The sequence below is a fragment of the Thermomyces lanuginosus genome (genome assembly GCF_041956635.1).
Source record: "Thermomyces lanuginosus strain ATCC 200065 unplaced genomic scaffold VTN49scaffold_35, whole genome shotgun sequence".
Lineage (NCBI taxonomy): Eukaryota > Fungi > Ascomycota > Eurotiomycetes > Eurotiales > Trichocomaceae > Thermomyces > Thermomyces lanuginosus.
In genome coordinates, this window is record NW_027192369.1 from 597,931 (window position 1) to 612,766 (window position 14,836).

The following is a 14,836-nucleotide window of genomic DNA, read 5'->3' on the forward strand; positions in this document are numbered from 1 at the left end:
GTATCCGAGTTGACACCTCACCAATCGCGATGCCATGACGAAATTTGCACCAGAAAATTATCGCTGAAGAGACGCAACACCCTGGTCCTCCAAAGTTCCCTTACAGTTCCTCTGGCGGTCCCAATGACTCGAATTCCATACGTGAAAAAGAGATAACAACGCCAACTTTCCTTCGTCCGCGATCCTCTCCTTGGCATCTACCTTATCTCTAAAGGCCAGAACGCCCGAGCTGCGCTCCTCAAACCCTTTTGGGATCTCGGCAGACAGATCAGGCTCCATGTCCACCTCACGATGCGCGACAACAGTCACCCACGCCTACATGACGTATGCGTTGGTGGCGTTATTATGAGCCTCCACGTAGAGGATCAAAACGCGAAACCTGTTCTTATCCGCGTTCGCGTCATACCGAGATACCTTGGCAAAAAGGAGCTCGGAGATAGGATCGCGAGTCCGAGTGATGCTTGTAGAAAGGTGGCGTGCCGTATGTCTCGTCGACCTTGTTGGCTGCGAGGAAAGCGTTCCAGAACGGCGGCAGACTATGAAGCCTCGCAGGATTGTGGTTGAGCCCATTAATTTCACGGCCTCTGCCCTATCAAGTTGCTGGCTTACCGTATCTCGCAGCTGCTGTGGAGTCGGCTTCCGCATGGCCGTTCTCTGTCATTTTCCTTGTCGCTGTTCTACTGTTGCTCATTTAGTAGCTCAAGATGCTCAAGCATTCACCCACCACTAGTACAATGCTACAGGCCCAAACGGCCACTCTCCAAGACTCCAGGATTCCAAACTGGCCCTGGTAACTCCCATAATCCACAAATTTCATTGTCAATGAACCTTTGGACAAGGCGACTTTGGAATGGGTCGACAGACAACATCAACGAGTAAGACCCATCAATTAACCGAATCGACACTGCAAACACCCAACTTTCACTACCGCCCGGAGCCTCTGCTGTATACTGTATCACACCGTTTGATCATATGATCCATAAGTAATCAATCTCTCTCTTTCTCTCTAAAGTATAAACATGTTGATGTCAAAGGCCATTCTTAGCTCCCGCAAAGACCTAATCGGACCATTACTCTGCAATTTTAGTACCTCCATCTCATCAGAAACAATTATCGAGTCTCATGTTTGAGAAATGGAGAAAATGAATATCGAAAAGTTGTCTGGCTGGGAGCTGCTTAATCCTCAAGATGAAACGGAAGATCGGGCTAAATACCCGAATTTAGGGCAGATAAGAGGTGAAGACCACAGAGGCGGAACAAAGAATATTGGCAGCAGATGAGCGGATCAAAGTGCAAAAGCGAGGCGATTAGCAGCAGAACGGATCCAAAGATACGGGAGAGCAGGCAAAGGCTTACCAGGTGAGGCGGCTGGCAGAAGAACGTCGTATTAGGAAACAAGAGGTAAGAAATGAGCCTGCAGCTCTGTAGAAATATCTCAAGTTCTTGTTTATTCTCGCCTCTCTCCGTTGCAAGGAACGAGGGTTCCAGTCTGCTTGGGCACCGCTACCTAGGAGCATCCATATCCCCTGCCCATCATGGCTGGGATTGCGCAGATGATGCTCATTTCGCGGGCTGGGGAATGCCTCCTGAAGAAGCGCTGACCTGAAAGTATCAGACATTTTTGCAAGACAAGACGGTGCAGGCGTTGATGTCCTTTGGTATCTGTCCCCACGACGACATCAGCAAAGCAAATCTTGTAGGAACGCTGAGCGGCAACTGGTCATGGCAATTGATTTTGATAAAGCCAACTTTTCCATCCGTGGCAAGCGCAACGGATCGACCGGGATAAATCTTGTCGAAGAAGTAGAAACTAAGAGGGAGTCATCCGTCATTGACGGAAGATGACACCTGGAACCTGGAATGTACCTCAGTTCCATGGCTATACTCTATCGTTAGACCTAGATGCTTTTACGCCTCGCTTGGATGCCTCCAAGCGCTATACTGGCGTTCCAAGTGCAGTGTTATTGAAGTGTTTGCCAAACCCCTTGGTAATGAATTCTGTTACTTATAGCGACGAGCGAATGGACAAGGCACTCTCGACGGTATCCGGCAGATCCATCAACCCTGATTGAGCAAATATACCCTGTTCCAAAGAATATTCTAGTCGTTCCTGGTGAACCGGAAAGTGTCATACTGATAGACTGACATTGTGATTACTTATAATTCCTACGAGGTGAAAGGGAGCAACGGCGGTTGGTGACGGAAACAGAGATTGTTGAGGATTACAGGATATTCCTTGTTGCTGCCTCATTAATCTGCATTTCTTGCTTGCACTGACAGGATTAGATAGCAGAAGATCAGAAAATACGTCTCCCACCAGATACAAAGTTTTATTGAGATGGCGACTACCTAGTCCTCCCATGGGAACCATAAGAGATATGCAAGGAGCGCAAAAGAGGACCCATAATCTAAATAATGCAATGCACAACATTGAGCCATTGTAAGTCTTTTGGAAACGGATGATTATCATCCCCTTCAGTAACCTAGCTCGTCCTGTTCAAAATCTCGAAGACAGTCGGCGTGTGAACATATCGACGAAAAAGCTGAGGGCACTTCTTTCATAATTGCTTCACCTGCGTAGCCAATTTTGGCTCCGAGATGCAATGGCCCATGTTTTAGTCATTGTAACTAATGAATTGCCATGTACATTGAATTTCCCGGGTCCTTTCAATGAGAACAAGTTCGTTTGCTGTCATAGCGGGCTCAATACAGCCACGGCTGAGGGAATCCTTAATCGCTTTGGTGGTTGTATTCGGAGCATTATCTGGAGCTAATCTTCAGCATCGACTAGGACAAAACCGTGCGTGTGTTGTGCTGTTTCATGTAGAAGCCGTGACGGAGTTGTATATACACCCTGCGATCTGCCAGGTTTCCAGAGTACATTCAGTTCCCTTGGATAACAATTTGGGAAGTTCCAATTAGAGATCCCGCCTAGAAAGTAACAGTCTTAGGTGAAAGTCGTCGATAATTCGAGCTGCTTCACCCTATGTCAAGAGTAACTATGGAGGTAAGATAGAGGTTGTCAGTTGACGGACAAGACGTTGGAACCAGGCCTCAAGGCACGTCCCGGCTGATTTTAGATACAAGTAATGAATTGAACTTTGGCATAGACTCGTTATTGATAGATGTGGTGGATCGTTTGAAAATGGTTCACTCGCATTTCTTCAGGAGCCACTCCCCTGCACAAGATATGAGCAGCATCTGCGTGATCCGAGACATTGTTACTAGGGGATATGACCGCTGTAAAGTTGCAGTTCCCCAAGTAAACCGGGACCTTCGTTCCCTGAAGGGGCCAGAGGCGAGCTCAAGACACGAATCTCGTGGACCCTCATCCACTGATTGTATTGCTGAAAATTGGAACTCAGCAGCTTTTCTAAGCTGCTCAGCGATGAATATGCAGCCAGGACCTCGTCCTTATTCCAGTCGTAGATCTGATGGTGTCTGAGGTAGGTCTCACTGGAAATCACGATTTTGCATTGTCCTGGGTCTTTAATGTTTCGTTGCCATTATGCTTTACCTCCACACATGGCAGATCTCTTAACTTGAGAGGAAGAGGCTGTCTTATTCGTATTCTTCTGATTTTCTTGGAGGGAATAGCAAAAATTATCGTATGGGAGTCCGAACAATTGTATACTTGGGTTGCCTCTCGGGCTGGTCTCCATCATGTCCATAATGCTCAATCTAAGGATGTAACTTTGGATTATTATCTTTTCGTGAATGAGCTGATAGGAAGTTGGATAGTAGAGCTGATGTAGGGAGGAGAGAAAGGAAGCAGCAAGGCCCGGCAACCAAAGTCATAGAACTCCGGATGTGCCCCTTCCGTGTGAGGATGGAGTGGTTACGGTGTGTAAATTACCGTAATCATACCGTAATGGGCGAAGATGATCAGCCAATCAGCGCCAAGCCGTTTGTGATTCCGGGAGGTTTTCGGAACCTCAACTCAACCTCAAATCCTTCTCCCGCAAAATCGAGAACACGAACGACTCACTCGTTCTCGCTGCCATTGCGCCTGCGCATCCTCTCCCCTCCGGGAAAAGAAACCAAAAGGACATAATCAATTCATCATGTCCCCGCTTGCCTCGACGGCCGCATCGGCGCTGCTGCGCAACTGCGCAGTTTCCACAACTCGCCAGCAACTCGCATTGACCACCGCACGAACGGCCACCGCCGTCTCGTCCCAGCGACGAAACATCACCAACGCTGAAGCCAAGGCCTCGGTGCAGAGCCCGTTCGGACCCTCGCAGGATGCTACCGAGACCACCAAGATCCCGAGCTTCGGCAAGTACGTGTCGAGCCGCAAGCCTCAGACGAACAAGGTGTTTTCGTACTTCATGGCCGGAACGCTGGGTTTGACGTCGGCGGTTGGTGCGAAAGCGACGGTGCATGGTACATTCTTCCCCTCAATGCTGTTGAAAGAGTGGGATTGACACGTTGCAGACTTCCTCGTCAACATGTCCGCGTCCGCCGATGTGTTGGCCATGGCTAAGGTCGAGGTTGCGCTGGGTGCTATTCCGGAGGGCAAGAACGTATGTTCAATTCTCTTTTCCTATCCGTTCGATGTTTGCTGAAGGGTCTACAGGTGATCATCAAGTGGCGTGGCAAGCCCGTGTTCATCCGTCACCGCACCCCCGAGGAGATCAAGGAGGCCCAGGAGGCCAATTGGCAGACTTTCCGTGATCCCCAGCCGGATGAGGCTCGTGTCCAGCGGCCGGAGTGGCTGGTCATGCTGGGTAAGCCCTACCTTTCACCCTTCTCTGCAGGATCAAACTGACGGTTTGTGTTAGGTGTCTGCACTCACCTCGGCTGCGTCCCCATCGGTGAGGCCGGTGACTTCGGTGGTTGGTTCTGCCCCTGCCACGGCTCGCACTACGACATCTCGGGCCGTATCCGCAAGGGTCCGGCTCCGCTGAACCTTGAGATCCCGCAGTATAGCTTCCCGTCGGATGACACTCTGGTCATTGGCTAAGCGGTGTCCTTTTAACTCGAATCTCCACTGCATACATAGAATAAATTATTTCTGGATGATTATGAGGTCGGATAGAAGAGGGAGCTTCTGTCATGGCCTGTATGTACTGTATTGTACTGTATCCAATCCAACGTCGCAACCAATCTACATCTTTCCTTTGTTGATTTGGTAGGGTGATTGAACATCAATTTTGAATCATAGAGCAATGGCATGTCTATACATGGATGGCTGAATTCTGATAATCTCTGCAAAGCAGGTCATGCAACTTCCGAGGCCTCTGTCCAGGCACAAGGATGGATTTCAGGGGACCCAATTTCCTCGGCAGCAACTTACTCCTATTTGCTTGTGTTTCCTCTAGGTACCTAGGTAGGGTCATAGCATCAGCTCCATACTACTCTTAAATGATCCATCAATCAAAATCAATCAACATAGAGAGTACATGGTGTTAAACGAAGATAGTAGACTAACTACTAACATCACTATAGTTGATTTCCCTACTGAAACTGACCCATCAACATCTCCTTCATTTTGACCTTATGACAAATCTCTGGGAATGATGAAATACACATTTCATCATGAAATTCCATTCCACAGGTATATAGAGTTGGGATGGGTCTATAATATGTACAGACACACACTTCGAGGTCCAGATGTGTCAGAACCAGAAACAAGATCCTCTCTCCAAGGATGCAAATGTCAACATAGGAAAATCATGCAATCGCCAGATATAATGCAAAAAGGTCATACGGCACAGTTCATGATCCCTTCCCCCAACGCCAAAAATTATGACAATAACACAACCCACTCCGCAGTAGGGCTGTCACATCACAAAAAGAGGTACTTTTGAAAAAAGACAAGGGATCCAGCCCTCGCGCAGTAGGGAAGAAGGGAAAAGAAAAAGAAGAAAGCGAAAATTTAGTAAGGGTATCCCCCTACCAACTCGACAATCTTGGTCGCCACGGCAGCCGGATAGCCGCGGGTGAGCATCTCCCGGACGACTTCCGCAGCGCTAGCGCGATCATCGACAGCGAGGTATGCACGGGTCATTGCCTCGTACGTGCTCGGCTCGCGCTTGTCGGCGCCAAGCTGGTCGTACACCGCACGGGCGCGGGCAATGTTGCCCTCGGCGGCCCACCCGTGGATCAGGGTGTTGGCGATGTACGGTGTGAACTCGACGCCGCGGGCGGCCATCGTCGGGAGGAGCTCATCTGTGGCGGCAACGGCATGGTTCGCGACCATGGCCTCGAAGAGGGCCTGGTACAGGCAGGGCTGGACGCGGACCTTGTCGGGATGGTTGGGGGACAGGACCGAGTCGAAGAGTGCTCGGGCACCGGCCAGGTCGCGCTGGACGCAACCCTTGGCGTGGATCAACGACGCGTAGTGCACGGCCTCCGGCTGGTGGCCCGCAGCGCGCATCGTCTCCAGCACGGCCTCCGCGGCGGCAAAGTCAACGGGCGGCAGCGAGGCGTAAGCGTCAATGAGCAGCTTATATGTGTGCGCGGTAGGCTCGATGCCCCGCGCGCGCATCCGCTCATAGTAAGCCAACACCTTGCTGCGGTCGCGCTTCGTGGTGAGGAAGTACTGGATCATCGAGTTGTACGGAGCCGGCCGCGGCTTGTAGTTGGGCATCGACTCCATCTCGTCAAACATCTCCTCTGCGAACCGCTCGTCGCTGACCCGGCACAGCGCGTTCACGATCGTCCCGTACGTCACGCTTGTGGGCCGCACGCCTTTCGCACGCATCTCCGCAAAGTATTGCAGGCAGTCGTCGATCCGGCGTGCCTTGCCCAGTTTGCCGATCAGCGCGTTGTACAGGAACGACGTCGGTTCCACGCCTTCGGCCACGGCCTGGTGGAAGATCTTCACCGCCTCCGTGGCCTCGTCGTAAGTCTTGGTCGACTCCTTGAGCGTCGTGATGTACAAGCCAAACGTGTTCGCCGAAGGCGCCGAGCCCATCTCCGTCAGCTCGCGGTGATACTTGGCCGCCCCGTTGCGATCGTTGTGCGTCAGGCACGCGGCCACCATGGCATCCAGGATCGAGGCCCAGCCGTACTTGACCGCGGCGTACTGGGGGTTCAACGGGACATCCTTTCGAGCCATTTCGAGAATCTCCTGCGCCAGGTTCATCCGGTTGCACTTGGCCGCCGCAGTGATGAGCTTCGCGTAGGTGATGTACCGAGGGTGACGGCCGATGCGACGCATGTTCTTGAACTTGGTCATGGCTTCCTCCAGGTGTGCCTCCGGGCGGCCCTTGGTGCTCTCCAGCTCCTCCGCGATCAACGCAGAGCCACGATAGTCGGTGGAATGAGCGTACGGGTCATACGAGTCGTCCACAGATGTCACCGGAGACGAGTTGGCACCATTCGAGTACGGGCTGGAAGCCACGGACGGAGACCGAGAGGCGGGGGAGAAGGCATCCTGCCACCGGCGAACCAAATCAGGCCGGCTGTCCGACAGTCTCAGCACGGCCTGGTCCACCAGCTGCATCGTGAGAGGATCCATCGTGACGCCAAGGTTCATCGCCATCTCGACCATGTGCGCGAAGCGGACAAGATGGGCAGCGTCGTAGACGGAAGAAGGGTTGTGGACAATCATACCCGCCTGGACCTGGAGCGCCAGAATGAGGTCGTCGACATTGAGCTGCGAAATACCCATGGGCCCAAGGCTGGCGACGGCGTGCTCTGCGAACGGTGAAATCAGCCCGCCATTCTGTACCATGGCCCGCAGGTACGTCACGGCGGCCGGGGCCGAGATGATCATGCCGGACGGCTGGATGAGGATGCGACCGAGAAGCTCCAAGGCCTCGCCGATCTCCTCGTGGACGGGCGCCTGGAGAAGGTTGTCATAGCGGGCAGTGCTGCGGATACGACCAAACATCTTGCATGCCTCCATCAGACCTTCCTCGACATGACCGCTCTTCAAGAGGCCGACGGCATACATAGTGGTCGGCTGGATCATGTCCGACGTTGCCTGATTTGCGCCGGTCAGGACATCCCAGAACGGCCTAGCGGCCTCCACGTTGCCCTGCCGCACGTGCAGCGCCAACATCGAGACGGCGGCTCGGAAAATGTCGGCCGAACCAGGGATCAGGCGATCGTAGGCCTCCGAAGCGACCGTGGCCTGACCTGCGTCGGCCGCAGCAATGCAAATCTTTGCCATGACAGACCGCATAGAATCTCCCTGGAGCATCTCTGTGGCTTGTTTGACGGCCTCATCGAACTTGCCGGCCTTGATGGAGGCCTGGACCAGGGCGTCGCTAACAATTACTGATTCCACAGCTCTAAGCCTGCCCTCGCGGTCGTCCTTGACATCATCAAAGGATGAGCGGATGCGCTCCAAGAAGCGCAGTCCGCCTTCCTCCTTGCCGCAGGTCAGGTACGCGCCGACGACGGCCGCATAAACTTCAGCGTCACGGCGCTCCACAATGCTGAAAACCCCCTTGTCGTCGGAAATGGCGAGCTCGCGATACTCGTTGTAGCACTCAACCACGCTCTTCAGATCTCCAATCGCGGCGAATGCGCGAATCATCGCGGGGAAGATAGCTGCATGCGGGACAACCTTTTGAGCTTCCATGTGGGCGTAGATCCGGACCATGTCTTCCACCCGGCCGTCCTCCGCGCAGGCCGTAACGAGCGACTTGTAGACCTCCAGTGGGAAAACCATGTCCGGGTGGCGAGCGGTAGCCGCATCAAACAGCTTCAGCGCAATCTGCAGGGAATGGTCCTCCGCGAGGAGCTCGCGCTCCACCTCGCTGGACTTGAGCAAGAACTGGCCGGGCTCCTCCAGACCGCCAAATCGTAGTCGCTGTTGCTCGAGGGTGTTCTTGGCCGCCAGGGTCTCAAGGGCACGGGAGACGAGCATGACGATCAGGGTCTTGTACGTTTCCTGATTCGGCATGACCTGGCGGCGCAGCATGTCCGAGTACACATCGAGGGCCCGGGGGACGGCATGGGCGGAGTTGGTGTGGAGCTTGATGGCAGCCGTGAGCAGCGAGTTATACGCATCTACCGTGGGAGTGAGGCCTTCCTTGAGCAGGGCCTCGAACGCGGCTGGAATCTCGCCGAATCGCTGGGCATTTTCCAGCTCGACGATCCGGATCGACGATGCCTCGGATTTGGCAACGAGCTCGCTGTCTGTAGTCCTCGTCTTCTGCTGCGAATCCGATTCCTGAGCTTTCGTTTGCGCGGCTTCTTTTGTCGATTCTATCTCCGCACGTTGCTGCTCCGCCTTTTCCTCCGCCCGGGCCTGTTCCTCCTGGTATTGGATTTCACGCGCTACCGCCTCTTCCACCTTGGCGCTCACATCGACGTTCACGGCAGCCTTCTTCGGGTCCGACACCGGCTTGGAAGCCCGCTTTTTGGCATCCAAGCTGGCCTCGGCCGCCTCTGTGCCCGGCTTCCAGCCGATGCGCCGCTTGAGCTGGAACTGGCGCCAGTCGCTGTCATCTCCGGTCTGCTGCGCGTGCTGCCAGGCGGCGTAGTAGGCGGCTAGACCGCTATCGCCGGGCGTCGCGGTCGAATGGCCGGCCTTGGCTCCGGCGCCTGACGAGCTCGACGGATTCTGAAAGACATTCTGGAGCTGGCTGGTACGCGTATACTTGGTGGGGGTATTCGCGAGTTGATTAAAGGTAGTTGCCGACGCGTACGAGGACTGCGACGCGGCAACTACGGATTGGGCGTAGCCATGGGTGAAGGCTTTCGCGAAGTTTTGGCGGGCGAGGTGGGTGAACGGTTTGAACACCATTTATCTAACGGGGGTCCCCTTCGTCTGGAAGAGGTGACTCTACGGCATTGTAAGTATCATATCTCCGCGGACTGGGAAATGTACATACCTTTAGACCCGGTAATAATGTTGAAGTACACAGAAGCATTTGACGACTGGAACAGCCGCCAAACGGAGCGACGGTAGTCGGGCGAAAGAGAGCGCGTCGCAAATGTCAACACTAGTGGTTGGTGGACGGAAGAGAAAGGAAAAGGAGGGAGAGACCGTCCTTGCGTGCTGAAATTATTCCCGTAGTGCTTGGGGAAATATGGTAGCCTTGGGGACCTGGGAAAAAAAACACACTTGCATCTGGGGATAGTTACTTTTTTGGCGAAGCCCTGCAGAATAAATTGTGCTGACATAAGCGAAAAGCTTCGAGAAAACCGTGGCTTATCAGATGACTGCTCAGAAAGTTACGGGGCAAGCCATTGGCCAATCAGAGGCGTTTCCGAGCTCCCCAGCCGTTTGGCTCGGAGTTGAACCTGCACTCCGAGAGGTCAATCCCATTCCGGAATCGGTTAAACTCGGCACCCATATGACTCATTCCTGCAGAGGCTCCGGCTTTCTCCGATCCCGGCCCAATCGATGCGACAATAGACGTCGGGCCCTGGCAGCATGACATCAGCGACTACTCCAAAAGGAGTAGTAAGAAGGACGGCGGATCGGTGTTTATTCGGCCCGTTCTGTGCAGAATCAGCATATTCACACGAAACGAGGGTAGCAACGCCAACGCGGAGAGGGCTGGTTCCAGAGCTCTGGACGGCTAGTGGAGGGGCTCCCCGACGGAGGAGGAATTGTTGGCCCAGCGTGGCATCATTACACGGCTGCCGGCCCCGAATCCCAGCCGAAACTGGGATTGATCGAATTGACTGATTGTAACTTTGGATTACCGACATGTCCTCCCGCCCGGCGCCCGTCACCGCGGTGTCGGCGCCTGGCAAGGTGCTGCTGACCGGCGGCTACTTGGTGCTGGACCGGGCTTACTCGGGCACAGTATTTGCGCTGGATGCGCGCATTCATGTTGTGGTGCAGCAGTTGCAGAGGGAGCCCTCCGAGGACCACGAGGAAAGGGTGGTGGTGCGCTCGCCGCAATTTCGGGGTGCCGTGTGGGAATACGGCATTCGGCGATGTGAGAGCGGGGGGGGCGTCCAGGTCACGCAGCGCAACGATGGGTAAGCCAGATCCATATTTACGACGAGAAAAAGAGAGAAAAAAAAAAAGTTAGTGTCAAGCTAAGCCTAGTCAATAGACCCAAGAACCCGTTCGTCGAAACGTCGCTCAACTACGCATTGACATATATCAGCTACGTAGCAGACTCGCAGGACATTGGATCGCTGTCGGTGACCATCCTCGCGGACAATGACTACTATTCGGACCCGGGGCAGGCGACGGACCAGCGACGCGAGAAGAGCCAGTTCCGCGACTTCGGGGTGACCCTACAGGAGGCGCACAAGACGGGCTTGGGTTCGTCGGCCGCACTGGTGACGGCGCTCGTGTCGGCGCTGGTGGTACACCGCACGATGCACCCAGACGACCTGATTATTGCGCGGCCGAAGCTGCACAACCTGGCGCAGGCGGCACACTGCGCAGCACAGGGCAAGATCGGGTCCGGATTCGATGTCGCCGCAGCGGTCTACGGGTCGTGCTTCTACCGCCGCTTCTCCCCCACGGTGCTGGAGCGCGTCGGCGAGGTGGGCTCGCCCGGATTCGATGAGCGTTTGTTCTCGACGGTGGAGGATCTGGACCGCGAGCATCCCTGGGACGCCGAGTGCGTCGATGTCGGGATCAAGCTTCCACCGGGTGTGCAGATGGTGCTGTGCGACGTGGACTGCGGTTCGGAGACGCCATCGATGGTGCGAAAGGTGCTGGAATGGCGGAAGCAGAACCGAGCCGAGGCGGACGCTCTCTGGAACGAATTGCAAAGCAATAACGACAAACTGCGCTACGAACTCCGCCGTCTGCACCATCACCATCACCGGCGTCGTGACCCAGACGAAGAAGCCGCGGCGCGGGAGACCATCCGGGAGCTGCTCGGTCGCGCACGACGGCTGCTGCGCAGCATGACAGAGAAATCGGGCGTGCCGATCGAGCCCCGGGTGCAGACGGAGCTGCTAGACCGGGTGTCTGAGCTAGACGGGGTGATCGGCGGGGTGGTGCCGGGCGCAGGGGGCTACGACGCCGTGGCGTTGCTGGTCCGCGACGAGCCACGGGTGTACAAGCAACTGGAGGAGTTCTTGTCGGGCTACCAGAGCACGGTAGAGGACGACTTTGGAGGACGCATCGAGCGGGTTCGGATGCTGGGGGTGCGACAGGGACCCGAAGGCGTGCGGGTCGAAAGAGATCTGGAGCGTTATGTAGCGTGGCTGTGATCCTGCGGATAAAAATCAACGACGTTACGATTGATATGACAGTAGTGCCTTGATGCCTAGAGTCCCCAGACCGCTAGAACGGTCCCTATTAATGAATTGAATTAGGATTGAACTTTGCCAGTCACGGGATGAATTGCAGCTCGTATCGTGTCGTCCACTCACTCCATCCTGGGGCCAGCCACGCTTGTCTTGACTTAGCCGGACTTTTTCTGGGCAAAATTCCTTTGCGCTTATGCCGACATAATCGTCATTATTTGGACAAATGTACGAGTAATTGATTTAAAACATCCATTGTGTCTTTGGCCCGTTTGTTTATGTGGCCCATGCTCTTCCGCGCCGGGTCAAGCTTATTCGATACGCTCCATCGTCGCCACGGCCCGGAGTCTCGACCGTTATCATTCCCCCCCGTCGATCCCCTGTACCCCGGATTCATTATTCCCATTTCCCATTCACTTTTTTTCCCCCAGCCGCTCTGTGCTAATTAACTAACAAATCCTTTCCGAACTGTTCGGGGGGTTCTTGGAATTTTGGTTCGGTCGCAAGGATCGTTCCATTCAGTCGGACTGATTGAAAGAGAGCGATCGGATCGCCCACGTGAGTCTGTGTCCCCTGCCATTCGGACGGCAAGGCAAAGGGGGGAACAATGGCCTCGAACCACACCGAGCCGGAGCACGGCTCGCAGTCGCAGTCGCCGGCAGTTCCGGTTGAGTCTGGGTCAGGGCCGGGGTCATTACAACAACCGCAACCAGAGCAGCAGCAACAACAACAACATCCGCCTGAGCCACAAGCCAACGTGGAACCCCCCGCGGCAGAAGTCGCCACCGAGACCTCCGCGCCGGCGGACACGGTGGTGGTCGCACCGGCACCAGCAGTGGCGCCGGTAGATTCCAGCGACACCGACTCCAAGCCTGGCGCCGTTCAAACCACCACCGAAACGATCGCCGTCACGGAGGGCGGCGGCGACGTCTCGGATCGAACGGTAGACGACATCAAGAAGAACACTAACCCTGCCGAAGCCGAGACCGAGACCGACGATGATCCAGGGCCCGAGCTGGCCATCACATTACTCCTGACAACCGGTGCACGACATCCGCTCCGGATCAACGGGCGGTATCTACGGAAACAGGGGGTGACGGTGGAGGCCGATGACCCGTTCAGCATGAGCGTATATACGCTCAAGGAACTGATTTGGCGGGAATGGCGGTCAGGTGCGCATTTCCTCGGTCGACAAGTGAGCAATTACTAATCCGAATGGATAGAATGGGAGCCGCGCCCAGCGTCGCCGAGTTCCATACGGCTGATTTCGTTTGGAAAGCTGTTGGATGATAAATCGCCGATATCGGGTAATCTCTCTATTTTCCCTGCGTATCAACGGCGGAGGTCTAATGTCTTTATAGAAAGCAAGTTCAATCGCGATGCTCCAAACGTCGTCCACATGACGGTCAAACCGCAGGAAGTCGTCGACGAGGAAGACGCCAAGGGCAGCAAGCAGTTGACTGGACGCGAACGGGAAACGCCCGAGCGAAGCCCGCGATGTTGCATAATCCTGTGATTGATTTCATACAAACCCTTCCTTTTCCGTACTGCACATAGCACAGCACATTTTACCCTATCTCTCTCTCTCTCTTTACGACGATACCCCCTATCATCACCTGCCACCGATATTATCCTCCATATTTTCTTTATTGTCTGGTCCATCCTTCGTACATTTCTCCTATGTTTGTTGTCTCTTGTCTGGGAACTGTATAACGGGGCGTTGTGTTTTGGTTCTTGTCCGACGTCGTGTCACTCTAATCTACCTATTAATCTCGTTGGGAATCTGGAAGCGGCGGGCGGCTGATCGATCAGATTACGGGTCAGGTATGAGGAATGAACACGGTGTTGACCATGAATCCATTAAATCCATAACATAAAGCAAGCACAAATCTACCAATCCATCCGCAACCGTTTCTCCATCTCATCATGGAACGAGGGTGGTTCCTTGAACTCATCGCCTAATAATACACCGTTAGCCCATAATATCCCTTCAAAGAGGAATCGAACAACGATACCAGTGAAGACATCCTCCCAATCAATATCCGTATCCCTTCCCCCAATCACCAAAATATCCTCATGCACACTACTACTCCTGCCACCACCCAACACCATCGGCCGGAACTCCGAGTCCCGCACTATCTTCAGCTCCATCTGCCGCCGGATGGGCTCCGCCATGCCGAACGTTCGCCGGAGAGTCTCCATCTTCAGTGCATCCTGCGTGGCGCGCCATTGCTTGAGGCGGGCCTCCAGCGGGTGCGTCGACACCGGCGGTTCGATGTTGTACGGGTGAGAAGATGGAGGGCCGATGGGGGCTTGTCGGGTGAGGTTGGCGCGGAGAGTGTCTGGAAGACCTGGCGCTGAAGGAGCGCCTTTGGGATAGGAGGACGAGGCCGAGGACCCCAGGTCTGGAGTAGTGAAGGAGGCGTGGTTGCGGCCGCCGGCGGTGTTGGAGGTTTGGCCGGCGTAAGTTGTTGGGGGAACGATGCGGAGAGACTTGAATCATTGTTAGTTATATATATGATTTCGAAATCAAAGGGGGATTGCGTACCATTGTGCCGATTATCTGTTTTTTTGGTAGAATTCAAGACGATCGTAGCTGACGGGATTCAACTTGGCCTCATGTAATAACCTACTCCGGTCGTAGCTCTAGGCAGGCAACGCATCGCGTCAAGCTTCTGCGGGACACCAAAAGTACCACTGGCGC

At 54.6% G+C, this 14,836-nt stretch overlaps 6 protein-coding genes across 6 annotated transcripts; 4 read left to right on the forward strand and 2 right to left on the reverse strand.

Moving 5' to 3' along the window:
• Positions 1–4,064: 4,064 nt before the first annotated feature.
• VTN49DRAFT_5665 (uncharacterized protein) lies at positions 4,065–4,966 on the forward strand (the record flags this gene model as incomplete). Its single annotated transcript, XM_069413747.1, has 4 exons — positions 4,065–4,386; positions 4,438–4,526; positions 4,580–4,730; positions 4,785–4,966. The coding sequence occupies 4 exons, from the start codon at positions 4,065–4,067 to the stop codon at positions 4,964–4,966; spliced, it is 744 nt and encodes a 247-aa protein (XP_069266388.1).
• A 553-nt stretch (positions 4,967–5,519) lies between these two features.
• On the forward strand, positions 5,520–5,813 carry VTN49DRAFT_5666 (uncharacterized protein; the record flags this gene model as incomplete). The annotated part of the gene is made up of 1 exon (XM_069413748.1): positions 5,520–5,813. The coding sequence occupies one exon, from the start codon at positions 5,520–5,522 to the stop codon at positions 5,811–5,813; it is 294 nt and encodes a 97-aa protein (XP_069266389.1).
• A 68-nt stretch (positions 5,814–5,881) lies between these two features.
• On the reverse strand, positions 5,882–9,709 carry VTN49DRAFT_5667 (uncharacterized protein; the record flags this gene model as incomplete). The annotated part of the gene is made up of 1 exon (XM_069413749.1): positions 5,882–9,709. The coding sequence occupies one exon, from the start codon at positions 9,707–9,709 to the stop codon at positions 5,882–5,884; it is 3,828 nt and encodes a 1,275-aa protein (XP_069266390.1).
• Positions 9,710–10,621: 912 nt separating this feature from the next.
• Positions 10,622–12,096, forward strand: VTN49DRAFT_5668 (uncharacterized protein; the record flags this gene model as incomplete). The annotated part of the gene is made up of 2 exons (XM_069413750.1): positions 10,622–10,899; positions 10,977–12,096. The coding sequence occupies 2 exons, from the start codon at positions 10,622–10,624 to the stop codon at positions 12,094–12,096; spliced, it is 1,398 nt and encodes a 465-aa protein (XP_069266391.1).
• Positions 12,097–12,739: 643 nt separating this feature from the next.
• On the forward strand, positions 12,740–13,648 carry VTN49DRAFT_5669 (uncharacterized protein; the record flags this gene model as incomplete). Its single annotated transcript, XM_069413751.1, has 3 exons — positions 12,740–13,304; positions 13,356–13,439; positions 13,494–13,648. The coding sequence occupies 3 exons, from the start codon at positions 12,740–12,742 to the stop codon at positions 13,646–13,648; spliced, it is 804 nt and encodes a 267-aa protein (XP_069266392.1).
• A 374-nt stretch (positions 13,649–14,022) lies between these two features.
• Positions 14,023–14,683, reverse strand: VTN49DRAFT_5670 (uncharacterized protein; the record flags this gene model as incomplete). Its single annotated transcript, XM_069413753.1, has 3 exons — positions 14,023–14,090; positions 14,148–14,625; positions 14,681–14,683. The coding sequence occupies 3 exons, from the start codon at positions 14,681–14,683 to the stop codon at positions 14,023–14,025; spliced, it is 549 nt and encodes a 182-aa protein (XP_069266393.1).
• Positions 14,684–14,836: the final 153 nt, after the last annotated feature.